The sequence below is a fragment of the Epinephelus lanceolatus genome, chromosome 10 (assembly GCF_041903045.1).
Source record: "Epinephelus lanceolatus isolate andai-2023 chromosome 10, ASM4190304v1, whole genome shotgun sequence".
NCBI classification, from domain to species: Eukaryota; Metazoa; Chordata; class Actinopteri; order Perciformes; family Serranidae; genus Epinephelus; species Epinephelus lanceolatus.
In genome coordinates, this window is record NC_135743.1 from 31,247,555 (window position 1) to 31,265,306 (window position 17,752).

At 38.6% G+C, this 17,752-nt stretch overlaps 2 protein-coding genes across 3 annotated transcripts; both read right to left on the reverse strand.

Moving 5' to 3' along the window:
• Positions 1-1,503: 1,503 nt before the first annotated feature.
• Positions 1,504-8,187, reverse strand: tmem147 (transmembrane protein 147). 2 transcript variants are annotated; one of them, XM_033639933.2, is made up of 8 exons: positions 8,087-8,187; positions 7,145-7,250; positions 5,728-5,797; positions 4,553-4,618; positions 4,267-4,403; positions 4,073-4,157; positions 3,543-3,664; positions 1,504-2,363 (listed from the first exon to the last, which is right to left on the reverse strand). In XM_033639933.2, the coding sequence occupies exons 2-8, from the start codon at positions 7,219-7,221 to the stop codon at positions 2,243-2,245; spliced, it is 678 nt and encodes a 225-aa protein (XP_033495824.1). In that variant the 5' UTR covers positions 7,222-7,250; positions 8,087-8,187; the 3' UTR covers positions 1,504-2,242. The 2 variants fall into 2 exon arrangements, with proteins under 2 accessions (XP_033495824.1, XP_078028064.1); XM_078171938.1 differs by having other exon boundaries at positions 7,145-7,247; positions 8,087-8,151.
• Positions 8,188-9,760: 1,573 nt separating this feature from the next.
• On the reverse strand, positions 9,761-11,834 carry LOC144464426 (lymphocyte antigen 75-like). The gene is made up of 4 exons (XM_078171227.1): positions 11,548-11,834; positions 11,379-11,446; positions 10,816-11,090; positions 9,761-9,967 (listed from the first exon to the last, which is right to left on the reverse strand). Exons 1-4 carry the CDS (start codon positions 11,832-11,834, stop codon positions 9,761-9,763), a joined length of 837 nt encoding a protein of 278 aa, XP_078027353.1.
• Positions 11,835-17,752: the final 5,918 nt, after the last annotated feature.

Sequence of the window (17,752 nt, forward strand, 5' to 3'; positions counted from 1 at the left end):
CAAAGCAGAATAAACACTGGGCCATCCTTTGACCGATGTAGAAAGCTCTGGCAAGATCTGGGCCTGAAAAGTGATGCTGATACAGTAGAGTTTTTGTTGAACAGGTAATATTTCGTTTTTATTGTGGATGTTGTGACATAGATAACTGTATGCTGTATGTGTGTTGCTATGCGGGAGGGGGTGTGTCGTTAGGAGGCTCCGAGGGGAGGGGGACACGAGGGATCATGGAGCACAGAGGGAGGAGTGTGTGTGTGGGTGTGTGTGTGTGGGGGGGTGCTTTTTTCAAATCTTTCTCATCATCTTTCTAAACGTAGACCATAGCTTTAATACAGAAAACTGAAATCCATCTATCAGCTTATTATTAGCAGTAGTGATGCAATTCTGATCAGCTTAGGTCTACTACAAAAATATCAAATATCAAAAAGTGAGAAAGCAGGAGTCATGTTAGACATATTAATATGATGAACGTGAGTTGCTTCATTCAAACAAAATCAATCAAAATTTATTCAATATTTTGCTTAAATGAACCTGCAATAGTGTTACTAATAATAAGTGAATGCATTTTAGTTTAGCTTATTTTCAACATGACAGTCATGAGTACTAACTTAAAACCAAGAGCGCTAAGCAGCGCGCTACCTATGCTAGCATGGCAAGTGGAGCTTGAGACCTATTGAAAAGAGGCTGCAACCATGCTTTGGTGTCACCTGGATTGGCCGCGTTGCAGGCAGCACTGCAGAAGGCAATGGAGGAAATGGGCTGCTTTACTGGCATCTTGTCACCCATGCAATTGGATGTAATAAATGTCATAACTGCTCAGGGTAAGACTGGGCCAAACTGGGAAAATCATCCAGGCCAGGAAATAAAATGTGACATGTAGCCCCAGTCTGGACACTTTTTAGGCAGGGAGTCGAGAGGCCCTCGTCCAGGAAAATTTTAGTTTCAGGACTTCTTTTTCTGCATTCTGGTGAATTTTGGTGCGTGTGAATCACAAAAATGAGTCAACAACTGCTTTGAACAATGTGCTGTTATGAACACGGAGTAAGGGGACTCAAGGACTAACCTTAAACTAATATTGGTTTAATAATAAATAACTAAATACAATGATCATTTATATGATTTATTATATAATTAACCATGTTTCCAATTCGAAAACAGATAAAAAGCCAGTTTTGATTTTTTTTTTCATTGTAGAGACCACCAAAAACCAGGTCTAGATAAAAACCTCTGTACTTAGACCAAACCTGGACTGCATGCACGTGTTGACCCTAGTGACTGTTTAAAATCATGTTTCATATTTGTGAAACCTTTTATCTATTTGTGAAAACCAATTAATAGTTAAAATTCAGTGATTTTTTTTCATCATGCATGCTCAGATGATCTGTCCCTGAGTTGAGCCCAAAAGATTTTCAAGAGTTTAAAATGATTTTCTTCAATATTACATATGATCATTTGTGACAGCAAACAAACGCCACAGTCTGATCAATCAAAACTCGGAGGGCAAGATAAGACAAAAAAACATTTATTATTTTCATGACAAAATCACAGGTGTTACAATACAACACAGTGTGTCATAATGCTGAGTGGACCTCAATTTATTCATTCAGTGGGCCTGTTTTTGAGTTAAACTTTAAATTGTTCATACAATTTCTTCAATAATTAGAAAAATCTAGTGACAGTTAGGTTTGAACTAATTGTAATATTTACTTGTATATAAATAAATTGATAAAGAGGAACTATCAGTGTGATTGTTATAAATTCACTTTACTGTATGATCTAAGCATTTACGCTGGCTTATTGGACAACACATAAAAAAGAATGAAGTATGTAAAAAGTCTCGGTTCATCTGTGGGTGTTTTTGTACGAAATTCAACTTTTAACAAAAGCAATACAGCTCAGGTAAACAAATCATTTAGGAACCTTCCCCGATGTCTCCACTCAACCTGCAGTTAGAACTGGTGGACTAAACACAAACAAAGCTTCAGTGCATGTTTTCCATCAATGGTCCATACAGACTGATCAAAACAAACTGGTAGCACTGGTTAGCTTACTGGTTGGTAGCTTGACCTTGTTTATTCATCAGACCAGTCCAGCTACCCAGTATCAACAAGCATTTTCCAGTAGTCTTTGGTAGATTGTATGGTGAATATGGAGACTGAAAAGGTATCAGGAGTCAGCTTCTGATTTATCACAACCAGGGTCCAGTCTGGACCAAAGAGGCTTTTCCCAGGGTGCCGAGCTGTACTTAGTTACTGTGGACCAGAGTGACGAAGAGAAACAGTGAGCAGAGAGAGATGGCACCGGTCAGCACAGCTTTCACCAGCAACACTGTCCAACTGCCCAACAGGAAGACATGGACAAACAACCTGAAGGCATGAGAGAGAGAGAGAGAGAGAGAGAGAGAGAGAGAGAGAGAGAGAGAGAAAAACAACGTGAGTTATAATGTTAAATAAGGAAAAGTGGTGCACGGGCGTTGCTGAAACCATCCATCAGAGCGACTGACTGTCAGAGATTTTAAAAACTCCTTTCTTCTCTTCCCTTTGGACCACACTGAAAGGAATGCTTCACCCACAAAATGACCATCTGTAAATCAATGTGTGTAGTGTAGTGTTATCTTGAACTTGTGAAGAAAGCTTTGTTTCTCTCATGCCTCCACAGAAAATGGCAAACATAGCAAAATAATATCAAAACATCTGATTACAAACACTCACACAACCTGTGCAGTATAATCCAAGTCTCACTTCTCCAGTCATACGCTCAATACCTCACAAACACATGCACTTTTGCTAAAACATTACAATCTAAAACTGAACTGAAAGTGAAATGTATCTTCTCTCTCTTCAAAGCCAGACTACTAAGGTTAAAGCAAGGACTGGACTGGAAAGGACTAGGCAATATTTGGTTGGATTATACAACAGAGTGTTTGTAAACTGATGTTTTCACATGCTTTTGCTGTTGTTAAACGTGGTCCCCAGTCGATCAATAAATCATTATGTTCGCCGTTTTCCATGGAGGCATTCAAGAAAAACATTTTCTTTACGTATTCAAGGAAACACAGCATGACTGACTGATATACAAATGGTCAATTTGTGGGTGAAGTATGCCTTAAAGCCTTCAGTTCTAAAATTCTTCCAAGTGAATAAAACACACAAGTAAACAGTCAAGTATTTAGTGGTGGCATTTTGTTTAACATCTAGACACCAAGACAATGAACCCGTTTACAAAATGGAAATTCCGTAAAACCATCTTCAAGTGAACTGTATGTTTCTTTTACTTGCACTTGTATTTTACTATACCCTGGAAATCCAGAGTTCTCGCAAGAGCACAATTTGAATTAAATCTTTCTTGATTTGGGTCTGGATTTCCAGGCTAATTTTACTATGCATATGCCATTAACTAGTGCCGTCTTGTGGTTCACAAAATAAACAGCAGCCACCACATCACACCAAAGCTGAATTTCCCCGTAGACAAAATGCTATATAGATATATATGTATATAAATAAATGTTCAGCATAGAAGTATGTGTTAAAGTGTGTCAGGCTTACTCCATTAAGAAGGCCTTGTAGACACAAAGAGCCAGCAGCACAGTAACAGGAAGCCTGAAGCTCTTAGGAAGGTCATATCGTGTGAACATCCACACTACTGCTGCCATGGCGATGTAATGAATCTATAAACAAAAATAATTATTTATATAAATAAATAAATATAAATATTTTTATTTACACACTTCAGTCACATCATATAAACATTTACATTACAGATACAATGGCAATATAATAAACCTAGGGATAGACAGAGAGAAAGCACACTGAGAATTAAACATTTGAAGATCCATGTTTATCTGAACACAGGAACAATAACCAGTTATTTTATTTCAATTGTTTCTATGAATCATTGCTGTCAACAATGTGAGTGAATGTGGGGACAAAAACTGCAAAGGAAAATTCAAAATGTGCCAGCACTGAAAACACAGTGGCAGGAAGTGAAACGGCAGGATGAGAGGAAAAAGAGAAATTGATGTAAAACCCACACACAGAGGGGAGTAGTGAGAAAGCAGAAGAGGACAGCTACTCACCAAACTAATGTTAGAGTCAAAACTCATCTGGATGTATTTCCAGTCAAACTCAATCCCTCTGGCTCCCACCCACAGAGGAAGACACCTGAAGAACCGTAACAGTTCACAAACTGTAAGTTTTATTGTTATATATGTTTAATAATTTCACAAAGTAAAGCTAATGCTCCTTCAGCAGGACCAGAATTAGTGCTCACCTGGACATCACAAGCTCTGCTGTCGCCCAGCCCATGGCAGCCACCATGATCTTGTACTCCCCTTTACCAGCATTACGAGACATCACCAGATGGAGACCCAACAAGTCTGCCAGGTCCACTGTTGCCTTCATAAATTCCTGAAAAACAAAAGCACACATTACAGGTTCCCACACAATCTGGTATTCTACCAGCTTTCTTTGTTTCTCTTTTGTAATTATAATAATTAACAAATATGAGAAAATATGAATCTTCCTTTATGTTGTTACTGTGATGGAACAAGTCTCACCCCAACAAAGTCATAAACTCCAGCTCCTCCTTCCCATGTGGGGAAAAATGTAGCTAGGAACAGCATCTGAAACACAGAAAGATAAGCAAATCCTGTTTACAAACACTAATGACATCAGTTTGTGCCTTATTTCCTCAATCTCCTCTACTCAACCTTATAATGGAGTCGGAGTCAGAAGTACTTTACTGACCCCCAGGGAAAATTAAGACACATTACAGCTGCTCTTATATATATAAGCCTAGAGAAATCACAAGAAAAAGCAGATAAGAAGTATGTATAAAAATAGAAATGGGTGCATTATGCTACTAAATATAAAACTAAATATAAGACAAAATAATAAATATGTACATATATGTTCATCGTATGACAAAGTGAGTTAAATATAAATACAAGAATAGTATAAGTAAGAATTCAAGTTCCAGGATTTAGGGGGATATATCAGCAGAAATGGAAATCTAATATAATAAGTATGTTTTCTTTAGTGTAAAATCACATGAAAGTAAGAATCCTTGTGTTTTCGTTACCTTAGAATGAGGCATTTATATCTACATAGAGAGTGGGTCTTCGTTAATGGAGAGTGCGATGTTGCATCAACACATTTATACAGTGGCCCAGAATGGACAAACCAAACACTTGCTCTAGATGGGGCCATTTGCTTTTTCACATCAGCCACTGTAGTTAACAGATCTTCAGCAACGAGCAGCGTCAGAAAAACACTGAATTTTTAACACGAAACTGATTTAATCAGTATTTTTTTTTTTACCCATTTTAATCATCTTGTCTGTCAGTTTTGGAGAGGACGAGACCTCTGTGGATAATTCAGCTCCTGGTAAAAACCTGAACAATTAACACTAGAGGAATTTTAACCAAGAGAAGTTTTGGCTGGTTGCAATCGGCAATCCCCACCACTAGATGCTACTAAAGCTTCCTTAATCCTACACACATTCTTATTTAATATTCTTTAAATAAGACTATTAGTTGAAAAGCATATTGCAGCAGTTGAATTGCTGCACAAATTATTGTACACGTAAGACAACTTTCCACAAATTGATTGTATCATTAAGTCAGTACTGCAAATTTGAAAATAAATAATAATAAATTATGGGGTTATAGTTGCTCATTTACAATATAAGGTCAAGGGTCTTGGATATTTAATTATCAGAAGGCCCACTCACCTTACAGAGTTGGACAAACAGGTAGGTTGCTCCAGCCTGGACACATCTCCAGAAGGCATTGTACTCTGAGCTAAAGATTGGACACACAAACACAGAGTTAAATTGCAGAACAGTAAAATAAGGAGGCACCACAGATACAAGGCAGTCCTGTGAGAAACTGGCACAATGTTTTTAAGACTAGAGTGCACTAATGTTGACAATAACAAAAGTTATGTTGTTAAGCAAAAGTACTGCCAAATTCAAGAGCATGCTTGACAGTTCTAAGAGGATTATGTGGACCCCCTCCCAAACCTTGGACATTACTAAGTAGATTATGAACAGACTTCTTTGTCTCTGACCATATGTTCCTAGGAACATGGGATTACAGAGAAACTATGCAATAATGATGCAAAAATTGGCCATGGCAGTAAATTTTCAGAGTAGTACAACACAGTATTTTACTTTTTATTCTTTACTATGCTTCATTGGCCATGACTGGACAGATGGATATAGGGATGCACCAATTTATTGGCTGCACATTGGTATCTGCAGATATTCCACTTGTGAACTGCAATCGGCCTATCAGCAAATAAGATGACATTCAATGATGGCAGTGGCCGATGTTTTTCCATTGTGTCACATCAATCTTGCGCAGGTTAAAAAAGCAGGGCTTGAATTTACCATCATTCCGTCATCCCAGGGACAATAGAAAACGTGTTTGTGAGGAACAGATGATCTTCATTTGGACACCTTCTGAACAAAAGGGAGTAGTAAACTCACTACCAATGCGTCAGGAACACCCCTATTGTTTCTCTGATAATGCTTAATTGTGAACAAGTTGACATTGACAGGAGGAACGCTAGTTAACGTTAGCTGTTAGCAGCTAATGACTGGAACTAACTGCTGAGTTGGAGGACACACTGAGACGTAATGTCTTCAAGCTCTTTTCAGAAAAAAATAGTATTGGGTGAAGGTAAATAATAATAATGTTCTCATGATGTGCTCAAATGTGATCATGTACAATGTAGTTTTTGGTGAGAAACTTGAATAAATACAGTTGTTTAAATGATAAATTTGTTTATGTTTTCACAGCAATATAAAATAAATTTAGAGAAGGGTTAGGGTTTTTTTTGTGAAGGTTATTTCAAAGGTTGTTTTATAAATGTGTGTGACTGAGTATGAGCTCATTCAAAGATAGTGTAATGAAGGGCTGAATGACTTTGGTTTCCCTGGCACAAAAGGGGGAATAAATAACAAAACAAAGAACAAATCAATGACGAAAAACATGGGTACTGGCTATCACCAATATTATTATTCTAATCATAGGTATAGTACCAAAATTTCACAACTGGTGCATACATAATGGATATGATATGGTACAGAGTCATGCATCATTCACCACGTATGTTGCAGATCCCTGCTTTAAACAAATACTTACAGGCCGCTGCACTTGTATGTTATAAAGTAAGGGAAATACGCCAGAGCGAAGCAGTTCCCGAAGTGGAAAAGTGTCATGATGTCTGGTCACAAAATTCAGCTCCCTGCTGAAAAAGAGGGATACAGAACACAGGGGTTAATACACTGTTGATACAACAGGCTTTTTTTCATTAGTGAAACATTTTGACACAGACACACACAGACACAGACACAGACACACACACACACACGTTACAAAATAGAGAAGTGCCCCTCACAAGTTCTCACACACCCTCAAACTCAAATATAAATACATTTACATTTATAAAAAACTGAGATTTGAGCATGCCAGATGCTAAAACCAGGGAATGTAGCATCTTGCTCACTAGTTTGACTGTCTTAATGTTTTTTTGGTTAATTTTCTGTGATCGACTAATCGATTATTTGCTTAATTGCTTCAATATTTGTATGACGATTATTTGAAGACATGTTAATTATTTTTTTAAATCACTGATGTTACATTTAAATGTGTTCTGGTACTTTATTAGACCGTTAGTTTTGTAAGATGTTAACGTTATACTGTCGCCTGTACCGTTACCGTCATACTGAAGCTAACGTTACACTGATACAAACAGGTTGACACACAGCATTTGCAAAGCAATAACAAGTCTGTCACCGCCAGGTAAAATGTTTATCGGGTGTATTTCATTATTCATATACAGAGCTACAAAGCTGCGTAACCATAACGCCATTAAAGAAATGAGTGATCTGTAACGTTACATTAGCTAGCTAAGCTACAACCCCGACGCTGGTGTCACTACAGACACGTTCCTGTATCGAGCAAACAAGTCTCGGGGATATTGTATCTTTGTCGACTTTAACCATAAAGCTAGTCTTTATTAAATTACCATTTAAAACACGCGGTAGCGACTGTTAAGCAGAGTTTTTCAGAGCCAGCACTTACTGTGTCTGAAGAGCCGAAAAGAGGCAGATTGTCGTTCAACTGTCTCGATGAATGACAACCGGAAATATGGTTGGTGCAACCCCGAAATGCCTCCGACTCCGTCATCGGTGGGAACTTAATAATATGTTCCACAAGATGCTCTCCACGCAGCGTCATAACGTGCTTTAACACACTTAGATAAACACAATACACACACACACACACAGTATTGTAAATATGGGTAAGTTATTGACATTTACATCCTGGTTACTATTTTCAAAACCACCTTTTCTGGTGCATTCATGACGCTCCGAGACATCCGAGACAATTATATTGTCAGAAATCCAACCCCCATGACAAGCAGGCAAACATGGACATTAAATAATATTGTAGATTTTGAGCTTCCAAAATAAGTACCAGCTCACAAAAGAATGAGGCATTTGTCATGATAATGTAAGATAGTCAAAGACAAACATATAGGCTAGCTAAATATATAAAAAGAGGATGAATTGTTCATTGAGATGGATTAGCAACATTTGGATTTCATGCAATATATGCTTAGGGCAATTCATAGAAACTAATGCCTGTCTGAGGGGTAAGAAATTCAATCATCGAAACACAGGTCACAATAGCTAGCTATTGGTATTAACTGTAGAATGTTTATAACCACTCTAGCTGTCTTTAAGTATTGTAAAAAAACAAACAAAAAAAACAGACACACTGTTTTCCTTCTCTTGCTTGCCTTGCATTTAGAGCAGTTAGTGTCACATTCCTAGAATTAAAAGTCGGACAAGTATAGCCTACTTTCTGGTGCTGAGAAGGTGCTACATAATAAGCTACACGTTATTTGAATACCCAAATGATTAAAATTAGTTTGTTTCTTTGGACATAAGAGGTTCATGAATAATATTTACACTGGCTTTAATTTCCAATAAAGTTTCACATATTTTTGCACTTACTTTCAGTTGGTTGTTGAACTGCAATGTCTCAGTGTCTGATGATAACCTTCAAAAATCTGAAAGCCAAAATGAACTTGCACTATTAACACATAAATGTGTGAAAATGTATTATTACCTCATTTTGATTGCTATTACTTCTGTAAAAAAAGTGTTACCTTTCTTGTTTATTGTTTTTTATGAAAAAATAAACAAAAACTCCAGTCATAAACACGTACATGATGACTAGGCCCTAGGAAGTGTTTTATTTACAGCATTAGGGAGTTAGAGTAGGATTGCAGCACTGAAGGAACCCAGCTGGAGCAAGTAATGCGTTCACATGACTGATAAGTGATTAAATGAAAAGCAGGGTAAAGTTAGAGTATGGCCATAATATGTTCAAGTACAGATACACAAGCATAATGATGTGTGAACAGTCACAGAAACAAGCAAAAATGTATATATTTTTTCAACCACAAACATCTCTTATTGATAAAGGTAGGTCAGAGAGGAAGGACTTTCTCACTTCCTCTGTGTGGTAACAAACAAGCAAAATAAAACAGGAATTACACATTTCTTAGTATCTAATTTTCTTTTTTCAAAAATGATTATAAGTAATTATAATTAAAGCAAAAGATTATCACTATAGAATACAGAACGTTGTAATAGACAAAACAGTCATGTCTTATGGAGCACTGAAAAGCTCTAAAACCTAACCTTGCCCAGTGTTTTTAAACACTAGCTTTTGATTCAACACAGTCTACACTATCCAGAATAATTTTCTGTAACAGATGAAGTTTCTTCTTTCAGAGCAGTCCCTGATGATCCAGTTGTTTGTGTCATGTTTGGACAGGGTCCCACAGTGCCTCCACTGGGACGGACAGTCTGGCAGCATCCCCTGGTCTTCCAGCATCTCTCCATTCACCCAACACCACTTCCCTCCCAGAAAGTGCAGGCTCGTCCAAACCTGAGAAACACAGGGCAAGCTCTGAGTGTCAGTCTGTCTTTTAAAAATGTTTAATCCGTGACTCCTCACACTTTAACTCCCATCATGCTTGGTTTGTTAAGGAGGCTGTAGTTTGAAGAAACTTGGAGCTTGTGAAAATAAGGGTGCAAAAATACATTTATCTCTTATCTCGCTGTTCAGACAGTGCATGACCTTAATTGCTGAAGTTTAAAGTTACTTTTTGGCAAAAAGAAATAAAGCAATTCAATCTATTCAAAAGGTGCACTTGTCTTAAAAACTGGAGCATGCCACCCCTCAGTGTTTAATGTTTAATGTATCAATAAATGGGTGCATCTTAAAGAGCCTTTATAACTTTAAATAATAATTCGTTTTAAATGATACATTAACCTCGCTCCATGACAGCTAGCCCCTCACAACACTGAATGGGATAAGTGGTTACAGATACTGAATGAATGAATTAATTAATGATAGCATGAAAAAAAAAATTAAATTCAAAATGCCAATTTACAGTTCTATTTTCTGTCTTTAACTGAATTATTAATAACTGAAAACCTTGAAATCTAAAAATGCATGTGAAGCTTATTACATTTAATGTGTCCATCAAATTCCATCCCAGTGATACAAAAAATTGTAAAATAAACTGGGGAAAATCACTATTTGGTTGAATTTCTTACAATACACAACCACAGAGTGGCATACTTTGCATCACTTTAAAGGGTCACATGCCAGTACTGTATGAAAAAAAAGTTTTTAGTAACTTGATTCATTTTTTAAGACAGTGTGCAGTGAAAATAACTTCCTTTTTTTTTTTTTTTGATAATGTGTAACCCTGCTACCCAGTCTCACACCTCATCAGTCGTGGCTCTGTAGATCCTGTCTCTGACATAGCTGTAGTCAGACAGTTCAAGGCTCAGGAGGTCATGCTTGTATTTGCAGGGTCTTTGGTTCACACATGGGGTTTTCATGCTCCTGCAGTGACTCAGGGCATCTTCCCATGTCTTGTTCTCATTCACCACCACCAGGTTGTCATCATGGCAGACAAAGTGAAGCTCTGTGGAGCACATTCTGCTGAACCACTTTTTAGTTCCAAGATTAAAAGAGGCACAGTCATAGCTGAGTGGCTCTTTGGGTGCCCAGTTTCGATAGTCAGATGGCTGATCCCCAATCCACTTCCAGGTCTCACCAGCCTCTCGATACAGTCCAATCCAGCCAGTCTTTTTTAAATGATCTGCGTTGGTGATGGTGGCTAGTTCACCAGTATTGTTACTCTGACAGTACTGAGAAGCGTGGAACCAGGTAAGCAACATTTTGTGATGTTTAATTTTGTTCTCTTGTGAGCAGTAGAAGTTACGTTTGCTCAAACATCTCAAACTGTACCACTTAAACTCATCAGCCACAATTGCACAGTGACTACTCTGCTGTCTAACGGCCCAGCTGCTGCTCTGTGAGACGTCATTTCCTGAGATCCCCTCTCTACTTCTGAAACAAACAAATGGTGGAAATCTCGCTTAGCAAGTAAATTTTACCATGTGTATATTTCATAGTATTGAAATCTGCATAAATTCAAACAGGGTACTCACTTCACATTTATCCACCTCCAGGCTGTGTCATTCACAGGGTCTCTGAGTAGACCAATCCAGACTTCTTCAATGTTAAATTCCTTTAATTCCTTAGCCAGACTAAAGCCTTGTGCTTTGTTCCCAGTAATCAAGTCAATGTGGTTCCTCTGACAGTACTGTCTCGCCTCTATCCAGTTCATCTTCCCCACTGGATAGTATCTGTACCTCCTTATGATAGATGCCTGCAAACAGAGAGAGGCAATGAGCAGGAAGGAGAGTGTTAGCTCAAAGCTGCTCTTGTTCCCCATGATTGGTCTTGCCTTCATATCAACTCAAGGATGTGTCTGTTTGCAACACCCTTATTACCAACCCAGTCAGTGGATGGCGAGGAGCTATCACTGCTCTTATAGCAAGCAACTCCATACCTAGTCCCTCCCACATACTCACACCTGACGCAGCTGACCAGTATTACCTCTCCAAACCAGTCCACTGTTACAGTCCAGATGGAGTTAGTCATGCCATTTTTTATATTGTATTATCAGAATAAGAAGATCCTTCAGGTAGCCTAGAGTAGTGATTCCCAACCAGGGGTACTAGAATAAGATTGGTAAGTAACTCAGTTAATTTTATACAAGAAAAAAAAAGTTGAGGTGGGATTAAGGTGGATGGTGGTGCAGCAGTTAACTTGACCCTATTTTGTGGAGTTTACATGTTCTCCACGCATTAGCCTGAGTTTCCTCTGGCTTCCCCCAACAGTGTAAAGACATTAATTGTTGACTCTAAATTGCCTGTAGGCGTGAATGTGAGTGTGCCTTGATTAGTCAGCCCTGTGATTGTCTGGCAACCTGTCCAGGTTGCACCTGGTCCCCAGCTCTCACCCAGTGTCAGCTGGAATCAGCTCCAGCTTCCCACGACCCTTTACCAGGATAAGCGGTTACAGACAATGGAGGTATGGATTCCTACATTTTAAAAAGCATATACACATATCTTACATACATCCACATATTTTTGTTAGAGGAAAAATCAGCATACAACTAGGATTACAAATTGGTGTGATGCTGAGTATATTTTTTGCCACAGTGATACAGGACATGCCTCAGTTTCTCTTTGACCTGAATCAGTCTTGTCACCTTAAGGTTGTAAGATCTGAGCTCTGGTTGATTTGATGACACCAGTGGCTACCATGGTAACAGCTAGTGTGGTTTAATACTACAGCAAACGCTCCTTGAGCAGCTACAGTTCTTTGTCATTATTACAGCAGAGGAACCAAATTTGTATGTGTTTATAGTGCAGCCAAACAAACTCATGTTGTAGGTATCCATAGGTAAAGGCTGTTTGAATCAAGGGCAGGAATGGCGGATTCCACCGCTAACCATGAAAACTACTACATAGGGTGCAAATATATTTAATGGCCATGTAGAATTTTAGGCCATACATAAAGTAAAAGTCGGGTTTGATTTCATCAAAGGTGAACTATGAAGGATTGTCGGTTATTGTTTGTAAACACTCACAAGTAAAAGTGAAACTAAAAACCAACCCCAGATTCACTCTCATTTGGCATTTTGCCTCGCTATTTTGGCACTGTGTCTCTTGGATGCCTGCTGCTTAAGGTCTGGCACCTGGCTGCTGGCTGTTGCATAAGTCTATATATTCATATTCATACAGGAAATTCCTGCATAGTATAAAGCCTATCTTTAAAATCATAAGGATATTAACTTTTACTCTGAAAAGAGTTAAACATAAACAGTTTTCATAAAACTTACATAAAAGGAGGACCATTTGTGATGAAGTCTGGGGGCACACAAATTAATGCAAGTGTTGATGTTCATTTTTTCTTCTCTAGCCTTAAGTGAAATCTCTATTTTTCACTCATCAAAGTTTTAATGGAAACAGGAGACAACCAGAAGTCATTGGATCTAATCTACTGAGAAAAAACACAAAATACAACGCAATACAACAACAACAACAAAAAATACAATGAACCATAGTGTGGGTGTGGCCTCAGTTTGCTTTTCATGTCAGTGCATGTTGTACTTAAACAAATGACAAAAACAAATTGGACCCAAATTCAGTCATGTGATGCAGTGAAAGGCTCTGTTCCCCTGAATCTGAAACCTAAATTCAAATGTTCTACATTCAATACTGTCCAGTCTCCACGCATGGTGGGGAAATCAGGCTGCAGGCAAATGACCAGATTTTAATCTTTCCAGTCGACAGATGCTAAAGGTCACATCCTTGGCTGACCTCTATCCACCTGGCTCCTTTTACCTAAAGATTTCAGCAAGATATTTTCCATTCAAACAAAATGTGTCACTGTGTTTTAGTCCAAAAGCAGCTGACACCAGTCTGAAATGTGAGTGTCAGCAGAATGATAAAATCAGTGTTTAAGAAGTGCTTTAATAACATTTAAACCCAAACCAAAAGAGCCTTGCCTGAGGATGTAAGGCTGCATTCTGGCTCATAATGAGTTAAAGGTTCAGTAAATAGCTAGAGGCTTGACCTTTCTGGGATTTAAAAGCAATCAGTAAAAAATGCTTTTAAATCTTAAAATCAGTTCTGAATCTTAGTGGTAGCCAGTGCAGATGTGCTGAGACTGTGGTACTATGGTCTTAATGTTTAGTGCATGTTAAAATTCTAGTTGTAGTATTTTGAACAAGCTGGAGACATTCTGTTCAGTCTTTGTGAACATGACTTTAAATTCTGTCAGTAAAAAAAAGGTGATATTGTTCTGAATATATGCAACCAATTCATAGACACGCCCATAGATGTGTGAAATGTTTTGTTTCTATTGCAGTATGTTCAGTATAACAGTAGGTGGCACTGCAGCAAACTTGCTCTAAACATCTTATAAGCTTTTCATGTCAGTTCCTGTATATGGGGAATAACGTGGTGAAGGCAATAAAAAGCAGAGGGGAGACATTTCTTCTATATTAGGATGCATCCTGTATGCTGGGTTTGGCTGCAGTGCTCTAAAACAGGCAGCAGGTGGCTCTGAGGGTTCCCAACAGTGGGTGCTCTGTCCATCCTCCCCCACAGAGGATCACTTGGGGGAAATAGGAGACTCGGTGACAGTGCAGTCACTCTCCCTCTACTCCTTAAAGGAGATGCAAATGTTTTGTCTGAGTCGCTCCTACAGGAGGCGTAACGGGACCCATAGAGTGGAAAAAGGTTAGTTTTTAAGAATACAGAGGTGGTGACTGGGCCGAGAGGAAAGAATTTTATTTTTTTCAGTAGTCCAGCAATACTTCCCTTTATCTGTCCTCTCCCTCTTTAATTGAGCTTTTGACTTATTAGTTATGGTATATGTCTTAAAGTGGAACTACGCCCATTTTCAAAATGTATACATGTTACTACTAAGATCTAAAACAATCCAAAAATCTTGGTGAACATTAACAGCTCTCTCCCAAATCCAAAAACTAGAATGCTAAAACTCAAATTTGTGATGTCATAGGGTATAAAGTGAGTGGCTGCTCATTAGACAGTGCATTGGGAAAGATGTTATAGATGACACTGAAAGCACCCAGGGGAATGCTCTGAGTACATGTGTTAAGTTTTTTCTTGTCATGTCTGAAACTACATATGAACATGAATCCAACATATTACTGTCAAAGATTAATCACAGCCTATTTAATATACAGCACACAACACTGATGATAGACTTACCCATGAATCCATGACAAATGAGACCATGATGCATTAATTAATGAATCTGTGAAGAATTATAATTTTAATAGCTTAGTATTGTATGCACCATATAATGGTTTATGTCTACATGGCACTTTAGGCCGAACCTACGCATTAATGTAGATCGAGTTAAATATGCAACCATAATTTTATACTATGTATGTAGTAGGGGGTCCCTGCTTCATCTATCTTTCAGCTTGGGGCACCTTGGCCTGAAAAACATTGAAGACCCCTGTTATATAACATTTACAGTACAGGCCAAAAGTTTGGACACACCTTCTCATTCAATGCGTTTTCTTTATTTTCATGACTATTTACATTGTAGATTCTCACTGAAGGCATCAAAACTATGAATGAACACATGTGGAGTTATGTACTTAACAAAAAAAGGTGAAATAACTGAAAACATGTTTTATATTCTAGTTTCTTCAAAATAGCCACCCTTTGCTCTGATTACTGCTTTGCACACTCTTGGCATTCTCTCCATGAGCTTCAAGAGGTAGTCACCTGAAATGGTTTTCCAACAGTCTTGAAGGAGTTCCCAGAGGTGTTTAGCACTTGTTGGCCCCTTTGCCTTCACTCTGCGGTCCAGCTCACCCCAAACCATCTGGATTGGGTTCAGGTCCGGTGACTGTGGAGGCCAGGTCATCTGCCGCAGCACTCCATCACTCTCCTTCTTGGTCAAATAGCCCTTACACAGCCTGGAGGTGTGTTTGGGGTCATTGTCCTGTTGAAAAATAAATGATCGTCCAACTAAACGCAAACCGGATGGGATGGCATGTCGCTGCAGGATGCTGTGGTAGCCATGCTGGTTCAGTGTGCCTTCAATTTTGAATAAATCCCCAACAGTGTCACCAGCAAAACACCCCCACACCATCACACCTCCTCCTCCATGCTTCACAGCGGGAACCAGGCATGTGGAATCCATCCGTTCACCTTTTCTGCGTCTCACAAAGACACAGCGGTTGGAACCAAAGATCTCAAATTTGGACTCATCAGACCAAAGCACAGATTTACACTGGTCTAATGTCCATTCCTTGTGTTTCTTGACCCAAACAAATCTCTTCTGCTTGTTGCCTCTCCTTAGCAGTGGTTTCCTAGCAGCTATTTGACCATGAAGGCCTGATTCGCACAGTCTCCTCTTAACAGTTGTTCTAGAGATGGGTCTGCTGCTAGAACTCTGTGTGGCATTCATCTGGTCTCTGATCTGAGCTGCTGGTAACTTGCCATTTCTGAGGCTGGTGACTCGGATGAACTTATCCTCAGAAGCAGAGGTGACTCTTGGTCTTCCTTTCCTGGGTGGGTCCTCATGTGTGCCAGTTTCGTTGTAGCGCTTGATGGTTTTTGTGACTCCATTTGGGGACACATTTAAAGTTTTTGCAATTTTCCGGACTGACTGACCTTCATTTCTTAAAGTAATGATGGCCACTCGTTTTTCTTTAGTTAGCTGATTGGTTCTTGCCATAATATGAATTTTAACAGCTGTCCAATAGGGCTGTCGGCTGTGTATTAACCTGACTTCTGCACAACACAACTGATGGTCCCAACCCCATTGATAAAGCAAGAAATTCCACTAATTAACCCTGATAAGGCACACCTGTGAAGTGGAAACCATTTCAGGTGACTACCTCTTGAAGCTCATGGAGAGAATGCCAAGAGTGTGCAAAGCAGTAATCAGAGCAAAGGGTGGCTATTTTGAAGAAACTAGAATATAAAACATGTTTTCAGTTATTTCACCTTTTTTTGTTAAGTACATAACTCCACATGTGTTCATTCATAGTTTTGATGCCTTCAGTGAGAATCTACAATGTAAATAGTCATGAAAATAAAGAAAACACATTGAATGAGAAGGTGTGTCCAAACTTTTGGCCTGTACTGTATGTTAACATCATTTTTACATGTCTTCACAATAATGATCTTTCTCCCTTGACAGGTGAGGAAAATGGGGAATGGGGAAAATAGGGACTAGGTAAATGATTAAGCATGTACAAATACCAAAAAAACCCCAAAACTAAGGAATTTTAGTTTCTTCTCTTCCCTCATCAAATAAGGGAGCAGGGCGAGGTAGAGTGCATGGCCCATCAGAGGAGAGTTAAGTCTGCACAGACATCTCTCCTTGGCTCTGCCCTCCCTCTGCTCCATACTATTTTACCTACCTATGCTCTTCCCTACTTATCTATCCATCTAACATTAACTTTTTGGCTCCCACTTGGAAACTATCACTCCCACTCATTGTCTCAAGTATGTGCATCAGGGGTTTTAACATCTAGTCCCAAACTAAACTATAATAAATTAAGCTTTAATTTATTTCATGACCTGAGCAGCAGTAATAAAAAAAAGCCTTTTTTTTCAACCAAGTGCTTGGAGATTTAAAGCATAGGGCTTTATAGTTCCTGTGCTAAGTTAATTGTTTCACTAACAATATTACTGATGCATTTAGTTATATTTTGATTGGTCTGATAACCTTTTTCTACATTTTGTCCATTTCGAGGCTCCACAGGAAACAGTACACAGAAAAATGACAATAAAACAAGACAACAGC

What these genes read in the sequence shown, in the direction of transcription:
- tmem147 (XM_033639933.2), bottom strand. Translation starts at nt 7,221, where the DNA reads ATGACACTTTTCCACTTCGGGAACTGCTTCGCTCTGGCGTATTTCCCT. An exon ending in ACATACAAGTGCAGCGGCCT is followed by an intron (nt 5,798 to 7,144) that starts GTAAGTATTTGT and finishes TCCAATCTTTAG; the next exon opens with CTCAGAGTACAATGCCTTCT. An exon ending in TGTTTGTCCAACTCTGTAAG is followed by an intron (nt 4,619 to 5,727) that starts GTGAGTGGGCCT and finishes TCTGTGTTTCAG; the next exon opens with ATGCTGTTCCTAGCTACATT.
- LOC144464426 (XM_078171227.1), bottom strand. Translation starts at nt 11,834, where the DNA reads ATGGGGAACAAGAGCAGCTTTGAGCTAACACTCTCCTTCCTGCTCATT. An exon ending in TGGAGGTGGATAAATGTGAA is followed by an intron (nt 11,447 to 11,547) that starts GTGAGTACCCTG and finishes TGTTTGTTTCAG; the next exon opens with AAGTAGAGAGGGGATCTCAG. An exon ending in GGCCGTTAGACAGCAGAGTA is followed by an intron (nt 11,091 to 11,378) that starts GTCACTGTGCAA and finishes GGGCACCCAAAG; the next exon opens with AGCCACTCAGCTATGACTGT.